We start from the raw sequence: 25,701 nt of genomic DNA, 5'->3' as shown, positions 1-25,701 counted from the left end.
TAAACAGAGCCAGAATACAGCACTGCCCATTATTTTCTCTCCCCCTCTTGCATTACACCCTGGTGCAAGAATGTAAGATGTAACCCTGCACCCTGCTCTCCAAAGGGCCTGCACGTTCTGCACCCCCAAATACACAGTGCTCATTGCACCCCAGACCCTAATAAACAGCTTTTCTCATAAGCTGCGCTCCCTCCCTTGAAGATGAATTCCCAGCTTCAGCATTCGTTTCCAAAAAGAAATGGACTCAGGCTGAATCTCCAAATTCGCAGCAGCATCTTTTCAGCTCTGAAGTCCTAAGAATGTTGCCCCCATAACAAACTGAGAGGAACTTCTTGGTAACGGGGGGGGAAAGGGGAAGGAAGGAAGGAAGAAGGAAGGAAGAGAGAGGGAGAGGAGGAAAGAAAAGGAAGGAGGGAGGGAAGGTGGGAGGGAGAGAGAGAGGAGGAAAAAGGAAGGAAGGAAAGAAGGAAGTATGGGAGAGAGGAGGAAAGAAAAGAAGGAGGGAGGGAGGGAGGGGAAGAAAAAGAAGGAAGGAAGAAGAAAGGAAAGAAGAGAGGGAGAGGAGGAAAAAAGAAGGAAGGAAGGAGCAAGCTACATACGGCAACACCCCCAGGTGCCATATGTGGGATTTTCTTAACAAGGACAAAAAAAAAAAATGGAAACTTTATATAGCAACCTGATGAGATTCTTATTGCAGCAGCAGCATTTCGGAATGTGACCAGAATTCTGCACCAAGGCAGGGGCTTGAGTGGAAAATTCAAGCACATGTCTGGCTTCTATCAGGCCCTCAGAGAGATTGTTTTGGCAGCTTGTGGGATATTCTGGATTTTTGAAGTGGCAGCTATAAGTGGCATCGAAGAAGGCTGGCCAAGAGAACTGGGCAGGCCTGCATGCATGAACGGTGACCCGGCCAGCGGCCTATTGCAATCTCCAAGCTATGTGTAGTGGTGCCCCCACTAAGGGCGTGAGAAAGCCTTCTGTTTTTTGCTGTTGCACTGCTGCGGGCTGTGGTTTAGAAACATAGGAAGCTGCCTTCTACCGAGTCAGACCCTTGGTCCATCTAGCTCAGTACTGTCTACACAGACTGGCAGCGGCTTCTCCAAGGTTGCAGGCAGGAGCCTCTCGCAGTCCTTTCTAGAGATGCCAGGGAGGGGACTTGGGACATCGGCATGCAAGTATGCAGGTGCTCTTCCCAGAGTGGCCCCCTCTCCTCAGAGGAATATCTTACAGTGCTCACACATGGAGTCTCCCATTCAAATGCAAACCAGGGCAGATCCTGCTTGGCAAAGGGGACAATTCATGTTTGCACAGCGGGATAAATGACTTGATTAGCAAGCCAGAGGTTGCTGGTTCCAATCCCCACTGGGAAACACCTATATCGAGCAGCAGCAGTGCTGAAAGTCATATCATATAACCCCTGCTAACTTGGCAAAGAGGCACCTTTGAACGTGGTGATTCTCTTTATTTAGCAGGGGGAGAGCAACTGGCCCTATCCTTCCATTGCACAACATCCCTCCAGTGACTGTTGCTGGTGTCTATCCTGTGTTTCTTTTTAGATTGTGAGCCCTTTGGGGACAGAGATCCATCTTATTTATTTGTTATTTCTCTGTGTAAGCTGCCCTGAGCCAGTTTTGGAAGGGCAGTATAGAAATCAATCAATCAAATATATAAACAAACAAACACACACATTTTTCTTGTGGCAATCCCATGTGAAAAGTGGGGCCAGTAGTACTAGATTGACTAGATCAGGGGAGCACAACTCCATATATCCCCCCCCGCCCACCTTACAGGGTTGTTGTGAGGATAAATGGTGGGGGGCAGGTCATGAACCGGCTTTTTGGAGGAAGAGAAGTGATTCGCTGGAGCAAGAAGGGTCTGACGACGCGCTAGAAGGCATCCTGACCTTCCTATGTGCCCAGCCATCAGTAACGTTCACGGTAGTAGTTACAGCCAGGAGCCAGAGAGTCCTGCTACTTGCCCAGCAGTCTGGCTAATCGCCTGTTTCTTTAGCTTCCAACAACAATTTATATGCCGCTTTTTAACAAAAGCGTCCAAAGCGGTTTACAAAGAAGAAGCAGCAGAAAGAAAGTAGGTAAGGAAGATGGGTTTATTCCACCCAGCTCTGTGACCCGGTCTCCCTTCGGCGATGGACTGCTTGCGTGGCGGCGCCCAGCGCAGGCTGCAGCGCGCTCTGCACGCGCCCAGAGGCCCGGCGGGCGGGTCTGGCTGCTCGGCCCCGAAGGCGGAGCAGCAGCGGCGGAGGGAGGCGGGCGGGCGGGCAGGCAGGGAAGGAGGGGGCAGCCCCTCGCTGCGCCTCGGGGGCTCCGCGCGCGGCTGGGGGTGGCGCTCCCGAGTCCTCCCGACCCCGCCGCCCGCCCCGCCGCTGCGGCTCCTGCTCGCTGCTGGCTGCTGTCACTTCCCCTTCCTTGCGCCGCCCGCCCGCGATCCGGCTCCGGGTCAGAGCGCGGCGCCGAGTCCCGGCCCTCCGTCCGTCTCCGGCCGCCGCTTCCCGGCCCTTCCCCGGCGCTGCAGCTGACATGGGCCGGCCGCGGCGGAGAGCCTGAGCCGGGTGAGTGGAGCCAGCACGGCAGCCGCGGAGCCCCTCGCCGCCGCCTCCTGGCGTCCCTCGCTCCCTCCGGCTGCGCTCAGGGCGCGAGGGCGGGGGTGGGGGGGGTGGAGTTGCCCCCCTCTCCTCCCCTCCCCTCCCATTTATGTTCCAGGAACCTCATAGCATGTGGGACCCCCCTTGCCCCACGAGAGAGGCAGTTTGCTGCTTCTGAGCGCCCCCCCCCCCGCTTTTATTTTGATTTTTGCAGAGCCCGCAATGCCTCCCCCCACCGGACTCTACCCCCGCCCCCCGCCTGAGTCCTCCCCACACAGCCCACCCCAGTCGCTCCCTCCCGCTGGCCCCGGCTTTGCGCGCCCCTCTCCACCCGCGATCTCCCCCCCCCCCTCCAAGCCTCCGGCTGCACCCTTCAGCCTCTTCCTCCTCAGCTTCCACAATCCCCAGAGACCTCCTCCCTCCTGCTTCCCCTTTCTCCCTGCTGGGTGGTTGCCGGGCAGGGGTGCTTTTCTTCCTTCTGCCTGGAACTCCATACAAGGGCCGGTTCCTTTCCCCTGCCCCTTCTGCCTGGAGCTCCTTGCAAGGACTGGTTTTGCTTCTTTTTCTTGCAAGGGCTCACTTTCTTTTTTCATCCCTCCTTCCTCGAGCTCCATACAAGAACTCACCCTGCTTCTGTTCCATTTACCTGGAGCTCCATACAAGAACTCTTGCTTCCTTTTTGTTCTTTCTGCCTGGAGCTCCATTCAAGAACTTGCTTTGTTTCTGTTGCATTTGCCTGGAGCTCCATAGACTCAAGGGTTCACTTCTATTGCATTCCTTTTGCCTGGAGCTCCATTCAGGGCCTTGCTTATTCCTGCTGCACGCAGTCCTATTTATTTTTATTTATTTTTACATTTATATCCTGCCTTCCTCCAAGGAGCCCAGAGTGGCGTGCTACATGAGTTTCTCCTCACAACAACCCTGTGAAGTAGGTTAGGCTGAGAGAGAAGTGACTGGCCCAGAGTCATCCAGCTAGTTTCATGGCTGAATGGGGATTTGAACTCAGGTCTCCCCGGTCCTAGAACCAGCACTCTAACCACTACACCAAGCTGGCTCCTAGACATCTCTCTGTGTGCCCTGCTTTCCCTTCTTCATTCCCCCTGCCATGTTTGGCAGTCTTCCCTTTCCGATAAAGTTCCATTTATCTATTTGCATATGAATTATCTGAAAAAGAGCTGGTCTAGGGATAGCAAGCATGACTTGTTCCCTTAGCTAAGCAGGGTCTGCCCTGGTGGCATATGAAAGGGAGACTAAAAGTGTGAGCACGTCAAGATATTCCCCTCAGGGGATGGAGCCGCTCTGGGAAGAGCAGAAGGTTCCAAGTTCCCTCCCTGGCAGCATCTCCAAGATAGGTGCTGTGAGAGATTCCTGCCTGCAACCTTGGAGAAGCTGCTGCCTGTCTATGATGACAAAACTGAGCTAGATAGACCAATGATCTGACTCAGTATATGGCGGCTTCCTATGTTCCTATGTCCCTAAGATGCCCTTGTTGTTGTTTTTTAATACAAGTACTTGTAAGAATGGCCAGTGGTTGGCATCGAAGAGGCATTCCCTCCTATGAGAAATAGAATGCAGAATGCCTCTTCTGAGATGATGCCTCTGCAACACATGCATGCAGCATCTAAAAACAAAGTCCGTTCAGAACTATTTTTCTCATGTGCAACTTCATGCAGGCCTAATGTAATAGTTTGATCAACTAAGGTTAGGGAAAGTACCTCTTTATGCAATGCAGAATGATTTTTTAAAAAATTCTCTGCTGCAAAACCTGGAGCCACTGGCTTAAATATCTTAATTAAAGAGATCTAAAGGGGGCTAGACACCTTCATGGGGGAGGAGAGGCCTAAAGAGCTGTTCGCCGTCATGGCTATGTGGAACCTGCATGTTCCGAAGCAGACTACCTCTGGATAGCAGTTGCTGGGCAGCAACAGCAGGGGAGGCTGAAGTTGTTGTTTTCAAGCCTTGCTTCCTGGCATCTGGTTGACTACCATGGCAAGAAGCTGCAGCAGATGGGCGCTGGTTATGTTCTGAGGGAGCTCTTCTGATGCCCTTGTCTTTTGCAGTAGGTGTGATTAAATATCTGTACTGAAATGTTTGCTTGTTTATTTATTTATGTATGTACAGTTATATCCCGTTCTTCCTCCGAGTAGCCCACATCAGTGTACATGGCTATGTTTATCCTCACAACAACCCTGTGAGGTAGGTTAGGCTGAGGGATGCATGTCTGGCCCAGAGTCAACCAGTGAGTTCCGTGGCCGAATGGGGATTTGAACTCCGGTCTCCCTGGTCCCAGTCCAACACTCTAACCCGGGGTGGATAAACTTGGCCCTCCAGCTGCTGTTGAAACTACATGATGGGAGTTGTCGTTCAGCAACCGCTGGAGGGCCAAGTTTGCCCACCCCTGGTCTAACCACTACCCCACGCTGCGACTTTTCAACATTAATCTCTGACTTTTCGACATTGCTCCGAAATAAAAAGTTTAAAGAGCAAAGTGCCCCTGATCAATTTGGGCAGCATTCTTTGATACAAATGCTTCAAAACACACACACATTCACACACAAAGAGCTTGGGTGGCGCTGAGTCCTTCGGCTAAAAATATCCCCCACTCTTACTGATCTAATTGATCGTTCGGAGAGTTTGAGGCCCTGCTTAGAGGGATGCCTGTGGCAGAATGTATTTGTGGTGGCAGTGTTACCACTGCGCAGCTGTTCACCCTGGGAAAACAAAAACCACAGATCCACTTGGCAGTTCGGGGGTACAGCTGTAAAACTGCTGACACGCCGAGAAAAAAGAGTTCCCTCCCTTCATTTTTCACAAGAGACTGAAACATCTGCAGTTGTCAGTTGCTTTTAAAGCAAAAATAGGACTGTCCCTCCACTAAAGGCATCTTCGTTGATTAGTCGACTGAATTTGAATTGACCGATTCATTTGAATCGACTGAATTTGAATCGATCGAATGTGAAAGTACTGCCTTGAGACTAAGGAAGTCAGGCGGTCAATACATTCACTAAATAAATAAATAAAATCAACGTAATCAGTTTGGCAAACATTTACGTACAACTGTCTTAACACAAGAATATTGAAGGAGCTGGTCTTGTGGTAGCAAGCATGAATTGTCCCCTTTGCTAAGCAGGGTCCACCCAGGTTTACATTTGAATGGGAGACTACATGTGCGAGCACTGTGAGAGACTCTCCATAGGGACAGGGCTGTTCTGGGAAGAGCATCTGCATGGCAGAAGCTTCCAAGTTCCCTCCCTGGCATTTCCAGATAGGGCTGAGAGAGATTCCTGCCTGCAGCCTTGGAGAAGCTGCTGCCAGTCTGTGTAGACAATACTGAGCCCTATGGATCAATCGTCTGACTCAGTATATGGCAGCTTCCTATGTAAAACATATTTTCTTTGTTTTTTTGATGGTGCAAGTATTACATAGCAGTGGATGTGGTCTGCTAATTTTGAATATCGTACATCTTGCTTTGCAAAGAGGGAGCTCTCCAAACTGATGTGTGATTGATTGATTGAGTGCCGTCAAATAGATGCCAACTCTTAGCGACCACATAGATAGATTCTCACCCGAATGATCTGTCTTCAACTTGGCCTGTAAGGTCTCTCAGTGGTGCATCCATAGCTGTCATCATCGAGTCCAGACACCTTACTGCTGGTCGTCCTCTTCTTCTCTTGCCTTCAACTTTCCCCAGCGTGAAGGACTTCTCAAGGGAGCTGGGTCTTCGTATAATGTGTCCAAAGTATGATAGTTTGGGCCTGGCCATTTGTGCCTGGAGTGAAAATTCTGGATTGATTTGTTCTGTGATCCATTTGTTTGTTTTCCTGGCTGTCCATGGTATCCTCAAAAGTCTTCTCCAGCACCAAAGTTCAAAATGCATCTACAAATGCATTTTTCATCTACAATACTTTTTCTGTCTTGCTTCTTCAAAGTCCAGCTTTCGCATCCATAGAGTGCCACGCGATGTGTGCTGATGTGTACACATGTGTACCCACCAAACTTATGTGTACCTTTTCTCTTTTCCCATAGCTCTTTGATGCACATGATCTGTACAGAGGAGACAACTTTCCCCAGGTACTGAATACCCTTGCAGCCATCAACAAAGCAACTGAAGGTAAGGGTGGGTGGGCGGGCGGTAAGAGCGGTCTTCATGCTTTACCGCTAATATCTGTCTACCGTAATAAACCTTCCTCCCACAAATCCATGCTGGTTGTGCACTTTTCTAACTGTGGTTTCGATAGGAAATTCCAGCTTAGTCCTCGTTTGCATTTGTAGAGGCCAAGGGGGAAAGGCCTACAATCCCATTAAAAGTTCTAAGATGCCAACATGAAAATTACCCCTGCCAGCCCCCAACTTCAGCCTGTAATGGTTCAGTCTTGGAGAAGTGGCACCTCATGATTCCATGGATCATCCAAACTGGCCCTTCTCTCTCAGAGCCACACTACACCTTGCCAGGACTGTACCACTTAAACCACCCAAGTGGGGGGAATTGAATTTTAATACTTCTGGGAGGAGAGCTGGCCTTGGGGCAGCAAGCATGAATTGTCCCCTTTGCTAAGCAGGGTCTGACCTGGTTTGCATTCGAGTGGGAGACTACTTGTGAGTATTGTAAGATATTTCCTGCCCTGGGGGGTGGGGGTGGGATGGGGCCACTCTGGGAAAACCATCTGCCTGCTTGTATGCAGGAGGTTCCAAGTTCCCTCTCTGGCAGCATCTCCAAGACAGTGCTGAGAGAAACTCCTGCCTGTAACCTTGGAGAAGCTGCTGCCAATCTGTGTAGACAATACTGAGCTAGATGGACCAATGGTTTGACTCAGTAAAAGGCAGCTTCCTGTGTTTCTATTTACGTAATGCTTGCCCATCTCAATGAAACCTCACTTCTGATGGAAAGCTAGTCTATACTCCTCCATGTTGTACTAGCTTTCCACAGTCAGGGGGATTTCAAACACAGCGACCCCCACCTGTCTTCCACCTGACTGCATCAGCAGGAGAAGTGAGACAGTACGGTCCACTCTATTGTCCCTTTCAGTGGCCATGATGCTAGAATTTACTTATCTTCCGTTTCCTGCCTTGTACCTTTATACTTCTGCATCACATTTGTGAAATGACAGGCTCTGATTTTAAACTGTGAGACATGTTATGGCATCTTCTACAGTCCTTCAACTTCTCTGTATTATAGCTGTTGGTATTGTTGTGCTTTGATGTTTTGATGCATTTCCCCCCTTTCCCCGGTCAGTGACTGAATAGAGAATTATCGTATCGGAATATCGTATCGTACCTGTAAATGCAACAATGCTATTTTCCATCTCTAGGAGGGTAGTCATTGCAAACATCACACTGAGCATTCGTCCCTTGAGGTGGCACAATGGCCAAGATTTGTGGGCCTGCCTACACAGGGACTAAGAAGAATTCCCCACAAATACAGACTTGGCAGCTAGCATTACTGGAGAGGGTAGTAAATCAGGATCTCTGAATCTTCCCTGAGATTTGGCAAGGAGAACCGATCGTGCCGAGTTGCCTTGTCTGGCAAAGCGCATCCGAATCAATGTTGAAAGTTTAAATCGGGCAGAAATGCAAACACCAGACTGTCAATGCATACCACGCTTTGTTGCTGAATAGAGGCTTCAGCTAGATTCTAACAGGAATCTAAGAATAGATGTTGGGTCTGATGTCTCAGCAGGCATCGTTTTGCTTGCTGAGCAGTTAGTAGAATAAAATCAATGAACTGGGGTGATTTGGGGAGGAGAGGAGGGTTGTTGGGTGTGTGTGCTCTTTTGATACTTGTGAATCCTGCACCCATGAAAAATCATTGGATATTGCTCATTTATTTATGTATTGTAGACCCTTATGCCCTACCTTTATCTGGGGGACCCTCAAGTCCTAGGAAGCAATATCAGTTAGACCCCTGGTGAGTAAAGAGAAATTTTTTACACTGGTGATTCTCTTATATTTAGCAGAGGGGGAGCAACTGGCCTTATCCAACCCCAGCACAGCATCCCTCCAGTGGCTATTGCTGGTATCTGCCTTACGTTTCTTTTTAGATTGTGAGCCCTTTGGAGACAGGGGACCATCTTATTTGTGTATTATTTATTTTTTTGTAAACTGCTTTGAGAACTTTAATTGAAGAGTGGTGTATAAATATTCGTCGTCGTAGTGATTGATTGATTAAGTGCTGTCAAATCGGTGTTGACTCTTAGGGACCACATAGATAGATTCTCTCCAGGATGATCTGTCTTCCACTTGCCCTGTAAGGTCTCTCAGTGGTGCATTCATTGCTGTTGTCATCAAGTCCATCCACCTTGCTGCTGGTTGTCCTCTTCTTCTCTTGCCTTCAACTTTCCCCAGCATGATGGACTTCTCAAGGGAGCTGGGTCTTCGTATAATGTGTCCATAGTAGGATAGTCTGAGCCTGGTCATTTGTGCCTGGAGTGAAAATTCTGGATTGATTTGTTCTGTGATCCATTTGTTTGTTTTCCTGGCTGTCCTCAAAAGTCTTCTCCAGCACCAAATTTCAAAAGCATCAATGCTTTTTCTATCTTGCTTCTTCAGCTTTTGCATCCATAGAGTATCACGGAAAAAACCATGGTCCGAATGATTCTCATTTTTGTTGGTGTAGACACATCACGGCATCTAAATATCCTTTCCAAGGCCTTCATTGCAACCCTACCAAGTGCTAGTCTGTGGTGTATTTCTTGACTGCTGGATCCTTTCCTGTCAATGGTCGATCCTAAAAGGCAGAAGCTATCCACCACTTCAGTGTCTTAATTGTCAATTCTAAAACTGGTTGCTGTACCCTTTGTCATTAGTTTAGTCTTCTTTACATTTACTTGTAGTCCCATTTTTTCACGGTGCTCCTTGACTTTCATTACTAGAGCTTGCAGATCATCTGCATTCTCAGCTATCAGAGTGGTGTCATCAGCGTAGCACAGGTTATCGATGTTTCTTCCTCCAACTTTAAAACCACGCTCATCTTCTTCCAGTCCAGCTTCTCTCAGTATATGCTCAGCATATAAATTGAATAAAGAAGGAGAAAGTGTACAGCCTTGTCTTACTCCTTTGCCGATCTTGGACCAGTCTGTTTCACCAGGTTCCGTCTGCACTGTGGTTTCCTGTCCTGTGTAGGTTTCTCATGAGAACAAAGAGATGTTCTGGGACACCCATTTTCCTAGGGATATTCCACAACTTGACATGGTCGACACAATTGAAGGCTTTTCTGTAGTCAATAAGGCACATATTAACTTCTTTTTGGTATTCTTGGGCTTTCTCACTTATCCAGCGTGCATCAGCAACGATGTCTCTTGTTCCTCGGCCTTTTCTGAAAACAGCTTGAACATCTGGTATTTCCCTTTCCACATAGGGCTCTAATCTTTACAGATGTAGCAGCTGGATGATCCTGAGCAGTAGTAGCTGCTTTATACTGAGTCAGACCCAGTATGTTTAGCCAGGAGAGCTGGTCTTGTGGTAGCAAGCATGACTTGTCCCCTTAGCTAAGCAGGGTCTGCCCTGCTTGCATATGAATGGGAGACTTGCTGTGTGAGCACTGGAAGAGATTCCCCTCAGGGGATGGAGCCGCTCTGGGAAGAGCAGAAGGTTCCAAGTTCCCTCCCTGGCAGCATCTCCAATATAGGACAAGATTTATTTATTTATTTATTTATTTATTTATTTATTTATTTATTTATTTATTTTTAATAGGACAAGATTTTTTTATTGAACCAACAAACTACCAAAGCATACAGTACGTTGCCAAGATAGGGCCGAGAGAGATTCCTGCCTGCAACCTTGGAGAAGCCACTGCCAGTCTGTGTAGACATTACTGAGCTGGATAGACCAAGAGTCTGACTCAGTATATGGCAGCTGCCTGTCAGGGTTAGGGTGAAAGCATATGTAAATAATTGCATTCCCAACTGCACCTCTAGGCACAACCGGGTTGCAATGCATCCTTATTTCAAAGAGGAAACAAAAAAAGGATGCCCCCCCCCACAAGGATAGCAAGCTAGGCTTGTGCGCAGAGAGCACAGTGCTAGGTAGAGCATCCTGCATGATCAGATGGCAAGCTGTCCCTGGCAGAGAAGAATGCGGGCCATTTACGTGATGTAGCATCACCGCTGAGCGGACATGAGGGGTAAGCCTTGCGTTTGACCTTTTTGCATAAGCCTCGGAGTGAGGGGGGGGGGAAGCTCCTTTATGCCGTGTCGCAGGAGGTGATTGGGGCAGCACGATGCAGCCGATGCGGCCGTGGCAATGACGTGGGGATGTGTTTTTGCCTTTGATAGTCAGTGGAAGAAAAGGACACACCGAAAGCCAGCCTCTCCCCCTCGGTGGCAGCCTGCCTCCTCTTCCCACTTCCCCACAAACAGAACATCTGTGGCAACCCGCGTCAAATGTCAGCCTGTTTTCGTGCCTGTAGTGTGGGTTTTCCGTATCCCCGGTGTACTGCCAGGAATCCAGAGGCCTGTTAGATGGGAAGAACGTGCCATTTGCTCTCCTCTGGGCCATCTGAAGCCGGCTTCGGGGGAATGTCTGAGACAGACAAGGATGGTGGAGAGCTGGCCTTGCGGTAGCAGGCGTGGATTTTCCCCTTTGCTAAGCAGGTTCCCCCCTGGTTTGCATTTGAATGGGAGACTCCATGTGCGAGCACTGTAAGATAGTATTTTTTATTTTATTTTATTATTTATTTTAACATTTTTTTAATATCCCGCTCTTGCTCCAAGGAGCCCAGAGCAGTGTATTACATACTTAAGTTTCTCCTCACCACAACCCTGTGAAGTAGGTTAGGCTGAGAGAGAAGTGGCTGGCCCAGAGTCACCCAGCAAGTCTCATGGCTGAATGGGGTTTTGAACTTGGGTCTCCCCGGTCCCAGTCCAGCACTCTAACCACTACGCCATGCTGGCTCTCTACAAGGACTACAACTCCTATAATCCCTGACTATTGACCACGGAGGCTGGGGATGATGGGAGTTGTAGTCCAGAAACAGCTGGAGGCTCGAAGTTGAGCAGCCCTGATGAAGGCGGACGAATGCTCCTTGTGATTTTTGACAAGGTCTGCAGCCCTAGAGATGGAAATGAGGCGATTGCTTTGCGAGACTTTCCGCTTTCTATGTATTATTGGGCTTTCCTTGTCCTGACCATTGGGCCTGCAGCGGCTAAATTTGCAATGGTGTTTTGAAAGCTTTTAAACGTTTGCCGATGTTGTTGAGGAACGGAAATGAAAATAGGCAGGAATATCCTGCAAAGATGACTCCATGGAGAGAGGACAACTGTTCATTCATTGTTACCCTATCCTTTTCCTCTGTGCAAAAACGACTGCAATGTTACCCTAATCATTTGGAGTTAGGGACAATCCCCTGCTAACCAAGCAAAGAGGCATATTTTAAAAGTGGTGATTCTCTTATATTTAGCAGGAGGAGAGCAACTGGCCCTATCCATCCCCAGCACAGCATCCCTCCCTCCAGTGGCTGCTGCTAGTGTCTCTCTTGTGTTTCTTTTTTAGAGTGTGAGCCCTTTAGAGAGAAGGAGGCATTTTACTTATTTATTTTTATATCTATGTAAACTGTTTTGGGAACTCTTGTTGAAAAAGCACTATATAAATAAATATTCATTGTATTTGTAACAATGCTATCAGACAGCGATTTCCTATATCTAACAGGGCAGACATTGCCAAAAATGACTATGAGCCTCTGTCTCTTAAGATGGTGCTGATAGCCACAATTTCTGGGCCTGGCTCATGGACTGAAAACTGTGTTCTCACAGAGAGGCGCATGGCCCTTTTGATTTGTGAGCTCATATCTAGCAGCTGGAGTCCGGTTGTAAGTGGTGGGAAAGGCTTGTAGCTTAGTGGCATAGCATGTGCTTTGCAAGCTCAATCCCTGGTATCTCTATTTCAAGATTTTCCTGTTATTTATCTAGTTCCGTCTGAGCACGTGCCGCTTAGGCAAGAACCAGAGGACAGGTCTCTGCCCCAAAGAGCTTGCAATCAAAACACAACTTGTCATTTTAAATTAAAATTGTACATGGAATTCTTTCCAAAAAAAATTGAATTAAAACTGAATCTGCACCTGGAGGAGGGGTGGGGAGGAAGGCTGGGAGGTACTCTTGCCAGAAGCCACATGGGACCACTACAAGAGGAGAGCGGGTCTGGTGGTAGCAAGCATGACTTGTCCCCTTAGCTAAGCAGGGTCCGTCCTGGTTGCATAGACCAAGGATGCGATGCAATATCAAGCACATATTATTAATATTCTTATACTGCTTCTCAACAAAACAAAACGGTAGTCCTCAAAGCAGTTTACATAGCAAAAGGAATGGAAGGATGATACCTTGTCCCAGAAGCAAACAGTCTAAAAATGAGCACGAGAGCGACGCCAGCAACAGCGATTAGAGTGACGCTGGGGTTGAATAGGAACACTTGTGCTCCCCTTGCTACATATAAAGGAGACCACCACTTTAAAGCAGGGCTTCTCCACCTTGGGTCTCCAGGCGGCGTTGGACTACAACTCCCATCACCCCCAAAGTCCATTGCAGCTGGGGGTGATGGGAGTTGTAGTCCAACGCCATCTGGAGACTCAACGAGCAATTTCAGACAGCAGGCTTTACTGCAAGGCTTTAGTACGAGTTTGAATTTGCCAAAAACCCAAAAACCACCCCAATGCAAAAATGGATTTTTTTTTTACCCTGGACATAAATCGGGCAATGTTCCAATGTCTAATGAAAAACCCGAATCGCGTGTGGAGTGCTCCTCGATAGCGCGCAGGGGCTTCGGGGTAAATCTGGCCGATCCAGAGGAGAAGTGAGCTAAAAGCCCCATCTGGAAATGCTCAAGGTGGAGAACCCCTGTTTTTCAAGGCACCTCTTTGCCCAGTTCGTGGGGATCATTCCGCACACCACTTTGCCACCAGTCCCAGCACACCACCGAGCAGACCCACAACCCGAGAGTTAAAGTCACCCCTTGCTGGGGTCTTCCTGCTTTCCTGTCTCCTCAAATCCAGACCAACAGTCGGCCAGGCCATGCTCACGTCTGCCATCTCCTAGCTGCGCTGCGGGTGAGTCCCACCCTCTCCAACAAGGACCATCCTCTACCAGAAGAGCTTTGCGCAGGCAGTCAGGAGCAGTGGTATGTCTCGTTTAAGCTGCCTGGGGGGGCATGTGGGGAGATGGCAAGAGAAGCGGGAGGGCAGGAGTCCCAGCTCTGGGGTCATGTTGCATGCCAGCAAAGCAACCCAACACTGAACTCTGCCCTGAATTCCCCGATTCGGACCTGAACTCTGCCCTGAATTCCCCGATTCGGACCTGAACTCTGCCCTGAATTCCCCGATTCGAACCTGAACTCTGCCCTGAATTCCCCGATTCGGACCTGAACTCTGCCCTGAATTCCCCGATTCGGACCTGAACTCTGCCCTGAATTCCCCGATTCGGACCTGAACTCTGCCCTGAATTCCACGATTCGAACCTGAACTCTGCCCTGAATTCCCCGATTCGAACCTGAACTCTGCCTTGTATTCTCTGGGTGGCTTAGAAAAGGGGCTCCCTTCAGCTTTAACTTTCCCATCTGCAATATGGGGATCATAAGGCTCACTCGCCTTGCAGGGTTGTTGCAAGGATAACTCTAATGTCTGTAAAGCGCTTTGAAGGTGCAAAAACACTACATACATGCAAGGTGTTTGATTCTAACTAGATATGTCACTCAGTTGAAGAAATCATAGCCTAAGCCAGGAATGAGAAAACGTGCCCCTCCAGGTAGTGTTAAACTACAACTCCCATCTTCCCTGGCCACGATAAATTGTGGCTGGGGATGCTGGGAGTTGTAGTCTAAAAACAGCTGGAGGGCCAAGTTTGCCCACCTCTGGCCTAAGTAAATTGATCATATAAATTTCAGTCAGTTAATTAAATCTGCTTATGAGTAAAGCAATGTTTCTTAAGCTAAAAGCCTAGCTTTGTTGTTTTGCAATGCATGTGTATGTCATAATGGACACAGAGAGCACCATCTTAGAAGAGGCTTTCTTCAAGAAAAGAAGGAATACCTCTTTTAAGAGGGTGTTTGCCATCTGCCCATTGGTATCACAACACATCTAATCTTAGAAGAAGCATTCCTTCCTGTTTGAGGAAGGGGAAGTGCCTCTTTTAAGATGGCATGTGTGTATCACAAGAGACCTAATCTTAGCAGAGGCATTCCTCCTTGTTTGAGGGAGAAAGGGGAATGCCTCTTTTAAGATGATGTGTGCCAACAGCATATATGTGTTGCAGCAGGCATCATCTTGTAGGAGGTATTCTCTCCTGTGAGCAAGAAGAAGCCTTTGCTAAGACAGCACTTGCCATCTGCTCCTCTTAGAAGAAGCATTCCTCCCTGTTTGAGAGAGAATGCCTCTTTTCAGAGGGCAAGCACCACCTGCCATTTTTATGAGGGTGCTCCTGATTCTTCTTCTGTTGGTTGCTTGTTGCTGTTATAAGTGCCCTCCATGTCTGCCTGCCCTAGGAGATGACTGAAAATGGCGGTTACCAGCTGGTGGTCAAGGCCAGATTCCACTTTAAGCAGACCAACGAGGACGAGCTCTCAATCAACAAAGGCGACATCATCTACGTCACCCGGGTCGAAGAAGGGGGATGGTGGGAAGGGACCCTCAACGGGAGGACCGGCTGGTTCCCCAGCAACTACGTCAGAGAAATTAAATCTACTGGTAAGAGAATATTCCTTTTTCTTAGTAGTAAGAAAACACTTACCGCGGGGGTCCTCCAAGTTGGGTCCCCAGAGGGTGTTGGACTACAATCCCCATCATCCACGGCCACAATGGCTTTACTGCAGGGATCACTTACTGCAGGGGTCCTCCAAGCTGTGTGAAACAGGATGCTGGATTATATAGGCCTTGGGCCTGATCCAGCAGGGCTGTTCTTATGTTCTTAACTCCCATCATCCACATGACGGGGTACATAGGAAGCTGCCATATACTGAGTCAGTCCCTTGGTCTATCTAGCTCAGTATTGTCTACCCAGACTGGCAGCGGCTTCTCCAAGGTTGCAGGCAGGAATCTCTCCCAGCCCTATCTTGGAGATGCTGCCAGGGAGGGAACTTGGAACCTTCTGCTCTTCCCAAAGCGGCTCCATCCCCCGAGGGCAATTATCTTCCAGTGCTCACACATCCAAGTCTCCCATTCAAATGCAACCAGGGCAGACCCTGCTTAGCTAAGGGGACAAGTCACGCTTGCTACCCCCAGACCAGCTCTCCTCTCACACAAGATGATGGGAGTTGTAATCCAGCAACCTCTGGGGACTGAGCTTTGAGAACCCCTGTGTTACAGGGCGATTCCTGCCTCCGTTCCCCTCCCCTTCCTTGCCGTCTCTCCTGTGTGGGCTTCTAAACTGTAAGCCCCTCGGGGCAGGGGCCTGACCCCTTCGTCCAGCACCCCATACCCAGATGATGCTGTGTAAATGGGAAAAAGAAAGGAATTCAACTAACTGATAACACATTGCCTCGGAGACTCTGCTCCCAGATCGCCCGGGGGCCGGCTGTGTTTTTGATCTCTTCCTGAAAGAGGTTTTAGAAATACAGCGGCTTCGTTTCTGCAAAACAGACACCGGCAGTTTCAGGCTGGGGGCAACACGGCAGAAGAAGCAACGCTCCCAGACAGGCTACTCTGGCCCGATGGCTGCGGCCAGCCAGTCACACGGCATTGCAGCAGACAGCAAACCTCCGGCTGCGGGATCGTCACGGCAGGCTTTGATCTGTTTCGGCGTGGCTGTCATGTGATGATGATCTCTCTCTCCAGGCCCTTGCAACTCAAAATCCAGCTTCCCCACAGTTGTCCGTTCAGGACACACTGGCAAGACCACGAGGTCTTGCGACTGCCGCGGGGATTGGACGTCCTGTGAGGGGGAAGCCAAGGCGGTGTGGGAGGCGAATGGGTCCTATTTATGCTCCTCTTTATACTCTCACTTCTACTTTTGCAATAGAATTAGAAGTTGTTTATCAGGTGGCGCCATTAGCCATAGCCCAGGAGTTTCCCACCGCGGCTCCCGAGATGCAGATGCACTACAACTCCCATGACCCCCAGCCCCAATGTCCTCCAGCCGTTGTGTCTGGAGATGATGGGAGTTGTAGTTGGGCGACATCTGGAGACCCACCGTCGGGAACCCCTGCCATCGTCTGTGGCTGCATTGCAGTTCCAGAGTCAGATTGTAAGCTCCCTGGGGCAGAGAGCTGCCTCTTTCTGTTAATTGTTGCTTTGTACAGTGCATTGAATTTGTTTACAGCGTTTATATCCTACCAATACAGTCTCCCCAAGGCGGCTTAGAATAATAACAATGTGAGTGCGGAAAATGGTCCAATCTGGAGACTCAAGGAGCAATTTCAGACAGTGGGCTTTACTGCAAGGCTTTTAGTACGTATGGGCCTGTATGCGGTTATCTTTTTTGTGTAGTACCTATTCTCATACCCATATAAGAGCTTTTGGGTGGTGTATAGCACAGTCCTTGGATTTAAATCTTGGATATATGTATTATTACTAACTTTATGATTATTTATAAACATACTTATTAATTTTGGAAGTTTTGTATTCACGATTGGACAATTTTCCGCACTCACGTGGTTTGTTGTTTTTTGGTCCTTAGTATACGTGTGGACCTATTTTCTTTTGGTAGAATAATAACAATAACAACATCAATGAATCATAAAGCCTGCTATTTATCATAACAGAAATAGTAATAAAACAGACATAGCATCATATCATCGGAATGTAGGAAGCTGCTTTCTACTGAGCAGAGCCTTGCTTCATCTCGCTCAGTATTGTCTACCCAGACTGGCAGCGGCTTTTTCAAGGTTGCAGGCAGGAGTCGCTCTCAGCCCTAACTGGAGATGCTGCCAGGGAGGGAATGTGGCTTGTTGCCTCCTTCCGTGTCTTTGCAGTCATGCAGTTAAGATCTGTTTCTTGTCAGTGTGATTGTTTAAATTCTGCTCAAGATGCCAGTGGACCCCGCTGATAGAATAAGGACAGTTCTGTATAACAACTTCCGCTCTTTCTCCTCCAGATAAACCGCTCTCCCCGAAAGCAATGAAAGCTGAAAGCCCTCAACTTACAAAGAATTACTATGCTGTGGTAAGCCGTTAAACCCTCAATTATCACTCAGTGCTATTCATTAGAACTACTTTTGGTGTGAGTCACTTTAAAAAAAAAAAAAGGTCAGCCTGCAGGGTGCATGGTCTTTTTTTTTTTTAGAACAGTGCTCTGCTTAATTCTTTGGAGCTTTTTCAGGTGCTATATAATATTTTTCAGGTGCTAACAAAGCTTGTATTCTGCAAAGACTGATAAACAAACAAACAAATATTTATATACCACTTTTTGACAAAAGTTCCCAAAGCGGTTTACATGGAGAAAAAAATAATCAATTAATAAGATGGCTCCCTGCCCCCCAAAGGGCTCACAGTCTAAAAAGAAACATAAGATAGACACCAGCATCAGCCACTGGAGAGATGCTGTGCTGGGGATGGAGAGGGCCAGTTGCTCTCCCCCTGCTAAATAGAAGAGAATTGCCACTTGAAAAGGTGCCTCTTCTTGGCTCAGTTAGCAGGGCGCTAACTGAGCATAAGTTAGCTGATACACAATCCTAATTGTGTAATGCAGGGTATCTTAACCTCGGGCCCCCAGATGTTGATGGACTACAAGTCTCATCATCCCCAACCACAATGGACATGGCTGGGGATGATGGGAGTTGTAGTCCATCAACATCTGGGGGCCCAAGGTTAATAAATCCTGGTGCAATGAAATGAAATAAATAAATAAAGTAATAAAGTAATAAATTTATTATATTACATTATTTTATTTGATGTAACAACGTAATGCAATGCAATGCAATGCAATAAATAAATAAATAAATGTGAACAGAAGCTCCCCTCTCCCCAAATCCATGCCGGAAGGAGTCTTTCCCTTCAAATCTGTTTGGCCTTCCACCATGACTTCTAGCTCTGCTGGTGCATGTTACGATGAAGGGAAAAGTTCAAGACAGAGGACAAAACAAGCCGCAAAAATCAGGACGGGGATTATACTGGCATTTAAAAAACAGCCACATCCTGTGTTGTTTTTCTGGCTGGGCCTTTCCAGTCCCAGAAAACTGCTTGAACTAAGAACTAGAGAGAGGAGTACATTTTTAGATTCCAAACAAGCTGAAATTAAAAATGTTGGTACGCAGATTGCCTGCCTTCTGAAATTAAAATGTTGGTATGTGGATGAACCGACAGGATGCCGAACGTCGAGTGCATTTCCCCATTGTCTGTTGGAAGTTGTTTTATTATTAGAAAGGGAGATAAAGGAGTTCACTCTTAAGACTGCTGGCATCCCACTGCAGTGAGACGGCCCTTGTGATCTCCACAGCTGGGAACATGCCCTTTTGGGTGATGGAGGATGACTCAGTCCTTCTTCCTCTTTTAACAGAGGCGTCAGGCTGAGCTGGGCGGAGAGCAGAGAGGAGCGAAGAGAACCAAAATAACAATAACCATAATAAGGCACTTAATTTGTTAGGCGACCCATAACAAATTGTTCTCTGGGTGGCTTACGACACAACATTAAAGCCTAGGAGGGCCTTCTCTGTGGCCGCCCCTCTTCTTTGGAACACTCCCCCACCCCCCAGCTTCGTGCAGCCCCCTCCTTAGTGGCTTTTAAGGCCCTGCTCAAGACCTACCTTTTCCGCCAGGCTTTTGCCCTTTAACTGTTTTTTATTGTTATTGTCCACCGCCTAGAGTTTTTGGAGGAGGCGGTATACAAGAAATGTTGACTAGATCAATCAGTCAATAAAACCACGAGATTAAAAACACACAGCACATTCAATCATCACAGACCAAGGATACAATGCCAAACAATTTAGAAGACGTTTTGGCAGGGCATGATGAGAGTTGTAGTCCAACAACGTCTGGGCACCCAAGGTTGAGAACCAGTGCAGTTTATGAAGGAGTGTGCTGTTTCTGTTCACATCTCCTCTCTTTCTCTCTCTCGCTCTCTCTTTTTAGGTACTTCAGAATATTCTGGAAACAGAGCGGGACTATGCCAAGGAACTGCAGTCGCTTCTAGGAACGTACCTGAGGCCACTCCAGTCCTATGACAAGTAAGATCTGCGTCGTTTTGGACTGATTAGCATGAAGAGCAGTTGGTCCTTCGTCGACGTGACTCCTCAACGATTATTTGTGCTTAAACATCTGATTTTTCCAGTTCTAGAATCTGTGCTCTATATACTAGCGGATTGTAATTTATTTTACTGATGGAGGCTGCAGTCCCCCTCTGCTTCCTTTTTTCCTGGGCCTTTCCCAGATGGCAGGCTTAGTCGTGGGATTGCGTGACTAATAATTAGTCGCATAGAAGCCGCAGCCTGAAGCTGAGATAATAACAACTAGCTGAACCCGCACAGAGCATCTGTGTGCTAGTACTTGTTTGCTCCCCTTGCCCCCTGCCACAGCCCCCTCAACCCAGAGACCTCCCCACTCCCCTACGCTCACCTGGCCTGCCCCCCTACCCCGCTCACGTGGCGTGCCCCCTCTTCCTGCTCACTCACTCACTCACTCAGGGAGAGCAATACCACGGCGGCAGCCTAGGTCAACCCAAACCTCCAGCCTCCCTCACATCGCCCCACCAAGTCTCCTCGCAAGGAGGACAGCCTTTCTTTCTTTCTTTCTTTCTTTCTTTCTTTCTTTCTTTCTTTCTTTCTTTCTTTCTTTCTTTCATTCCGTTTCCATACCGCCTTTCATAATGCATCTCAAGGCAGTTTACAAAAGTTAAAATACAATAAAATTCCATCTAAAACCTTAAAATCAGTGAAACAATAACAACCATGAAATAGCAAAAAAACAACAAAACACAAACCAACCCACAAAAAAACAATCATTAAAAGGACAAACAGAAACAGGAAAGCTGAGAGCCCCGGCAGCCCCTAAGGGGTCAAAGCCTGAACAAATAAAAGGGTCTTTAGTTCTTTTTAAAAACAGCCACAGATGTCAAGGAGTGGACATTTGCTGGGAGAGCATTCCAGAGCCTGGGGGCAACAGCAGAGAAGGCCCTGTCCTGTGTGCACAACAGTTTAGCCTCTCTCAACGTTGGCACATGGAGCAAAGGACCCTCTAGTGATCATGCTGGGCAGACAAAAGCCCTGGGAGCAGGTGGGATTTTCAGCTTCCATCAGTTCTTTTCATGTTCCGTGTGCTACATTCAACTAAAAATACACCCTCTTGGTGTCTGAATCCTTCTAGGCTGAGTGTGATGGATATTGCGTCATTACTTGGAAATGTGGATGAAATCTGCACCTTTCAGCAAACGCTCAATCAGGCTCTGGAAGAATGTGCCAAGTAAGTTATCCGAGGATGTTTATATACACACACAAATACACAGATGTAATTCAAAGCCTGCTTATTAGGGATGTGCACAAATTGATTTTTTCGATTTGATTTGTACCCGTATCAAATCACCCCCAACTTTTTTTGGGTCTGAATCTCACCCCCCAGCAAATCACCCCAGATTCAATTTGTACAAGAATTTTCTGAATCCAAATTGATTCGGGGCAAAAAAGGGGGGGAGTTCCTGAGGCAAAAGAGTGGTGTGGATGGTAGTGCCCAGTGAGTGGAAGCTACCACCCAAATTTCAAAGAAATTGGGCAAAGGGGTGATTTTTAAAAGATTTTTGAAGTTCACGCGTCTTTAAGCTTTATCCCATAGGGAATAATGGGGATTTCATCAGCCTTAGTTATAACTCAGTTATAACTTAGTTATAACTGTTATAACTTAGTTATAACGGGGGTGGGAGGGCACCAGGATGGCCCAGAGCAGGTTGTGGTGGTTGGCAGTGCCCAATGGGTGCAAGGAAGCTACCATCCAGATTTCAAAGAAATTGGGCAAAGTTGTGTTTTTAAAAACAAAATTGAAGTTGGCATGTCTTTGTGGCAGATTCGGGGCAGAAAAGGGGTTTCTGGGGCAGAAGAGTGGGTCAGGTGGTAGTGCCCCAATTAGTGCCTGCTACCACCCAGATTTCAAATAAATTGTTGAAAGGGGTGATTTTTAATTTCCCCCCCCCCCGAAGTTTTTCTTTAAGATTTTTCCCTATAGGGAATAATGGGGAAATTCAGCAGCCCCATAACTTCACTGGGGTGGGGGTGAGGGGCACCAGGGTGGCCTAGAGCAGGTTGTGGTGCAGTGCACATAGGGTGCCAACCACCCACAGAATGGGAAGCCCGTGGAGCACCGGGTTTTGTTGTTTTTAATGTCTGAGGTGTTCTGAGAGTAGATTCTCAAGAATCAGAATGGATGGAAGTGCTCGGTTTAAATTCCCAATGGAAGAAGAGAGAGCTGGTCTGAGAAAGGAGAGCTGGTCTTGTGGTAGCAAGCATGACTTGTCCCCTTAGCTAAGCAGGGGGTTGCATATGAATAAGAGACTAGAAGTGTGAGCACTGCAAGATATTCCCCTCAGGGGATGGAGCCACTCTGGGAAGAGCATCTAGGTTCCAAGTTCCCTCCCTGGCAGCATCTCCAAGAGAGGGCTGAGAGAGACTCCTGCCTGCAACCTTGGAGAAGCCGCAGCCAGTCTGTGTAAACAATACTGAGCTAGATGGATCAAAAGTCTGACTCAGTATATGGCAGCTGCCTAGGTTCCTAAGAACTTGGGAAGTGAGGAATGAAACTGGATTTGCAGCCGGACATTGCAAGCAGGACATATTTGCATTTTGAGACAGCCATTACGGCCTTGTGGTAGATGAGGGTTCTAGGCTCAGAGACAGAGGCTCACCGGAGGTGAACTCACAGCATGTCCTCTGTGCTGTATGATCTCTGAAGCGCACTGTGATAATAACCATCCTCGTATCATCTCCAGGCTTCCAGAGCACCAGCAAAGGGTGGGAGGTTGCTTCCTTGGCCTGATGCCCCAGTTCAGATGTCTGTACCTCACCTATTGTGCTAACCATCCTTCTGCGGTCAACGTCTTGACCCAACACAGGTAATTAAAACAAGAAGTCGTATTGGCTGCCATTAAGAAAACCTAGGAACCTATTTTGGTCCAGCCACAGACCAGTAGTCCATTAAACCAATTCTGTATCACGTTGTGTCTTTGTCTTCTAGTGATGAACTGGAGAAATTTATGGAGATCCAAGGGGTGGCTTGCCAAGGGATACTGACCTTAACTACAAGTCTCAGCAAACCCTTCATCAGGCTGGATAAATATATCTCCCTCCTCCAAGAACTGGAGCGGCACATGGAGGTAGCCTCTGGCCCATGCCTGCTAGCCAAGGGTGGTAGTTGGGTGGAGATTTGCCCCATCTCAAGCATTGAATGATGAAGTAGAGGCTCTTTGCCCCATTCATGGTAGACTTCTGGTATCGTTTCTGTGCTTTGAGGCGTTTTCATTGCCATCCAGTATCAAACTGAGAGCCATCACTGGCCATGCTTCCCTATCAGACGGTCGCTCTATCTCTGCAACTCTATGGTTAAAGTGCTATACCGTATTTACCCGAACAGAAAACGACTCTGAAGTTAGGATGACCCCCTTAAAAATAGAAGTTTAAATACAGGTTGCACTTGTGTGTACCCCAAAAGAACAGGGCTCTGAATTTAAGACAATTCCCTGATTGCTAACACCAAAGAACTTGAAAGAAATCTAGTCTTGGATTCAAGTAAATACAGTATGTCTTCCACTTGCAAGTACAACAACAGCCAATTCAGTTTAATACTGGAATTGCCAATAAGGCTTGCAGTGTGACTGTAACCCCAACCCTTGTTCCACCAGCATCTGACGCTATCCTGTACAGGTGGACCTTGGTATCTGGGGGGGGTTCCGTTCCGCGATAATACCACGGATGCTGAAACCGTGGATTTCAATAGGCATTAAAGTCTATGGGATTGGAGGGGTTAGGTTCCCGGAGGTTGAAAATCGCAGGGGAAACGGGGGGTGGGTTTTTAAAAGGGTGAAATAAAATGCCCTACAGTGCTCTGCAGGACTCCAGCTATCCAGCAATGCCTCCCAGAAGTTCAAATGCTTCAAATTTTCCACAATTTTTCATGGGGGAAATGCTGTTTTCAACCTAAATGAGCCACAAAATGACTCATTTTACAAAATGGCACCCAGCAATGACCTCCAAGGTCATTTCTGGCCATCCCCAATCTGCGGACACACAGCTTTAACCCTTTTTTTGCCCCTCCCCCATATACCAAGGTCAGGTATTAATTACTCGACTGCTGATATGCAAAACCGTGGATGCTGGATCCACGGATAACGAGGTTTGCCTATATTGCTGATTTGTGCAATACAAGTGTGAGAGGTCTTTCTGCCATTCTGGGTCTATCGCTCTTTGAAACTAACCCCAGAATTTTCCCCTTCTGCAGGAGGCTCATCCAGACCACGAAGAAGTATTGAAAGCCGTGGCATCCTTCAAGTCCCTTGTGGTAGGTCTCAGACACTCCTGGTGAAATTATATGAAATGAAAAGGTGTCTCAAGGGATAATTTTTCTATATTCTTGCTACACTTTTATCCCAACCTGGCCCGATCCACCCCCAGCACAGAACCTCCAGTGACTGTTGCTGGTGTCTGTCTTATGTTTCTTTTAGACTGTGTGCCCTTTGGGGACAGGGAGCCATCTTATTTGTTTATTTCTCTGTGTAAACCGCCCTGAGCCCTTTTTGGAAGGGCAGTATAGAAATTGAATTATTATTATTATTATTATTATTTATTATTATTATTATTATTATTATTATTATTATTATTATTATTATTATTTATTAATTTAAGAGAGCGCCTTCTTCTTCATGAACCCCGCCGTCTATTAAGATAATCAGGGGAGGTCCAGTTATGGTTACCGCTGGCTCGTTTGGTGGGGACCCAAAACTGGGTCTTCTCTAGAGTGCCCTCCGGTCTCTGGAACAGGCTCCCAAATGAAATCAGAACCTCTTCATCTCTGGCTCTCCTGAAGCAACTCCTGAAAACGCATCTCTTTTATCAGGCTTTTAGTTTATAGTGTTTTAAAAATTTGTTGATGGCTACTTTAATGTGCCTTATATGATTTAAGGTTTTATTAATTGTTGTTGGGGTTTTAATGATCAATTGCCTAGAGATTTTATATGGGGCAGCATATAAATACGGTAAACAAATAATGCTAAAAGAGAGGGAGTTGAGCTGTCCACAGGGGGGCAATCTTTCCATGGTAAAGGCTTGATATTTGCTTCTCAGGAAAGTGAAATTTCTCTTGCTTTCATTGTAACCAGCAAGATACCCGCTTCCTCCTTCAGCAGAGAAAATGCAAATGTTGTGGGTTGGGTGTCCCCCCCCACACAAGCTGGTTAGCAGGTGGGAGATAAAATGTCAATGAAAACAGGAAAGGATGCTGACAGAGTTAATTTTAAAACTTAGCGACGTGAGGGGGTCCGTAGCACATTGCCAAAGTGCATCTTGCACGCTGATGGTCTCAGTTCCCTCCCCAGCATCACCAGTTAAAAGGATCTTGGGTAGAAACGTTGGGAAAGACCTCTGCATGAGAGCTTGGAGGACCGATGCCACCAGAACAGACAAAACTGAGCTAGATAGTCCATTGGATTATCTAAATTTGGGCTAGATAGTCCGAGGCAGATTTGTTTATTTTGTTTTATCACCACAGATCATAACATAACGTAGTGTAAAGGTAAAGTGTGCCGTCGAGTTGGGATCAACTCCTGGCAACCACAGAGCCCTGTGATTGTCTTTGGTAGAATATAGGAGGGGTTTCCCATTGCCATCTCCCGTGCAGTATGAGATGATGCCTTTCAGCATCTTCCTATATCGCAGCTGCCCGATATAGGTGTTTCCCATAGTCTGGGAAACATACTAACGGGGATTCGAACCAACAATCTCTGGCTTGCTAGTCAAGTCATTTCCCTGCTGCACCATTAGTTGGCTATAACATAGCATAGCATAACATAAAACATAACATAAAAGAGAAACAAGAAAGAACTCAGCATACCATAGAATGACTTCAACAGTCTACTTAAACGAAAACCAATGCTGCAATTTAGGACAGAGCATGAGCCACCTAATGGCTCAGTTTAAATGTAATAAATAAATAGTAATAAAACAAAACCAAAAAACAAAATAGCAGATAAAATAGCATACAGATCAGATACAATAGCA

The 25,701-nt window shown here is 47.3% G+C and overlaps 1 protein-coding gene across 3 annotated transcripts in view; it reads left to right on the top strand.

The window, feature by feature from the left end:
• ARHGEF6 (Rac/Cdc42 guanine nucleotide exchange factor 6) overlaps window positions 1-25,701 on the top strand; it is a 54,846-nt gene that overhangs the window by 3,148 nt on the left and 25,997 nt on the right. The window contains exons 1-10 of one of the 3 annotated variants that reach the window (XM_053273956.1): window positions 2,336-2,569; window positions 6,629-6,713; window positions 13,581-13,705; window positions 15,065-15,266; window positions 17,611-17,678; window positions 19,583-19,677; window positions 20,813-20,908; window positions 22,422-22,544; window positions 22,667-22,805; window positions 23,927-23,986. In XM_053273956.1, the coding sequence (XP_053129931.1) occupies window positions 15,068-15,266; window positions 17,611-17,678; window positions 19,583-19,677; window positions 20,813-20,908; window positions 22,422-22,544; window positions 22,667-22,805; window positions 23,927-23,986 (780 nt within the window). In that variant the 5' untranslated portion in view covers window positions 2,336-2,569; window positions 6,629-6,713; window positions 13,581-13,705; window positions 15,065-15,067. Of the gene's footprint in view, window positions 1-2,335; window positions 2,570-6,628; window positions 6,714-10,614; window positions 10,722-13,580; window positions 13,706-15,064; window positions 15,267-17,610; window positions 17,679-19,582; window positions 19,678-20,812; window positions 20,909-22,421; window positions 22,545-22,666; window positions 22,806-23,926; window positions 23,987-25,701 lie in introns of those variants that run through there. The other 2 variants (XM_053273955.1, XM_053273954.1) reach the window with 2 other exon arrangements.

This window comes from Hemicordylus capensis, chromosome 11 (genome assembly GCF_027244095.1).
Source record: "Hemicordylus capensis ecotype Gifberg chromosome 11, rHemCap1.1.pri, whole genome shotgun sequence".
Taxonomy (NCBI): domain Eukaryota; kingdom Metazoa; phylum Chordata; class Lepidosauria; order Squamata; family Cordylidae; genus Hemicordylus; species Hemicordylus capensis.
Note: the sequence above shows the minus strand (reverse complement) of the source record. Positions and strands in the feature narration are given on the sequence as shown.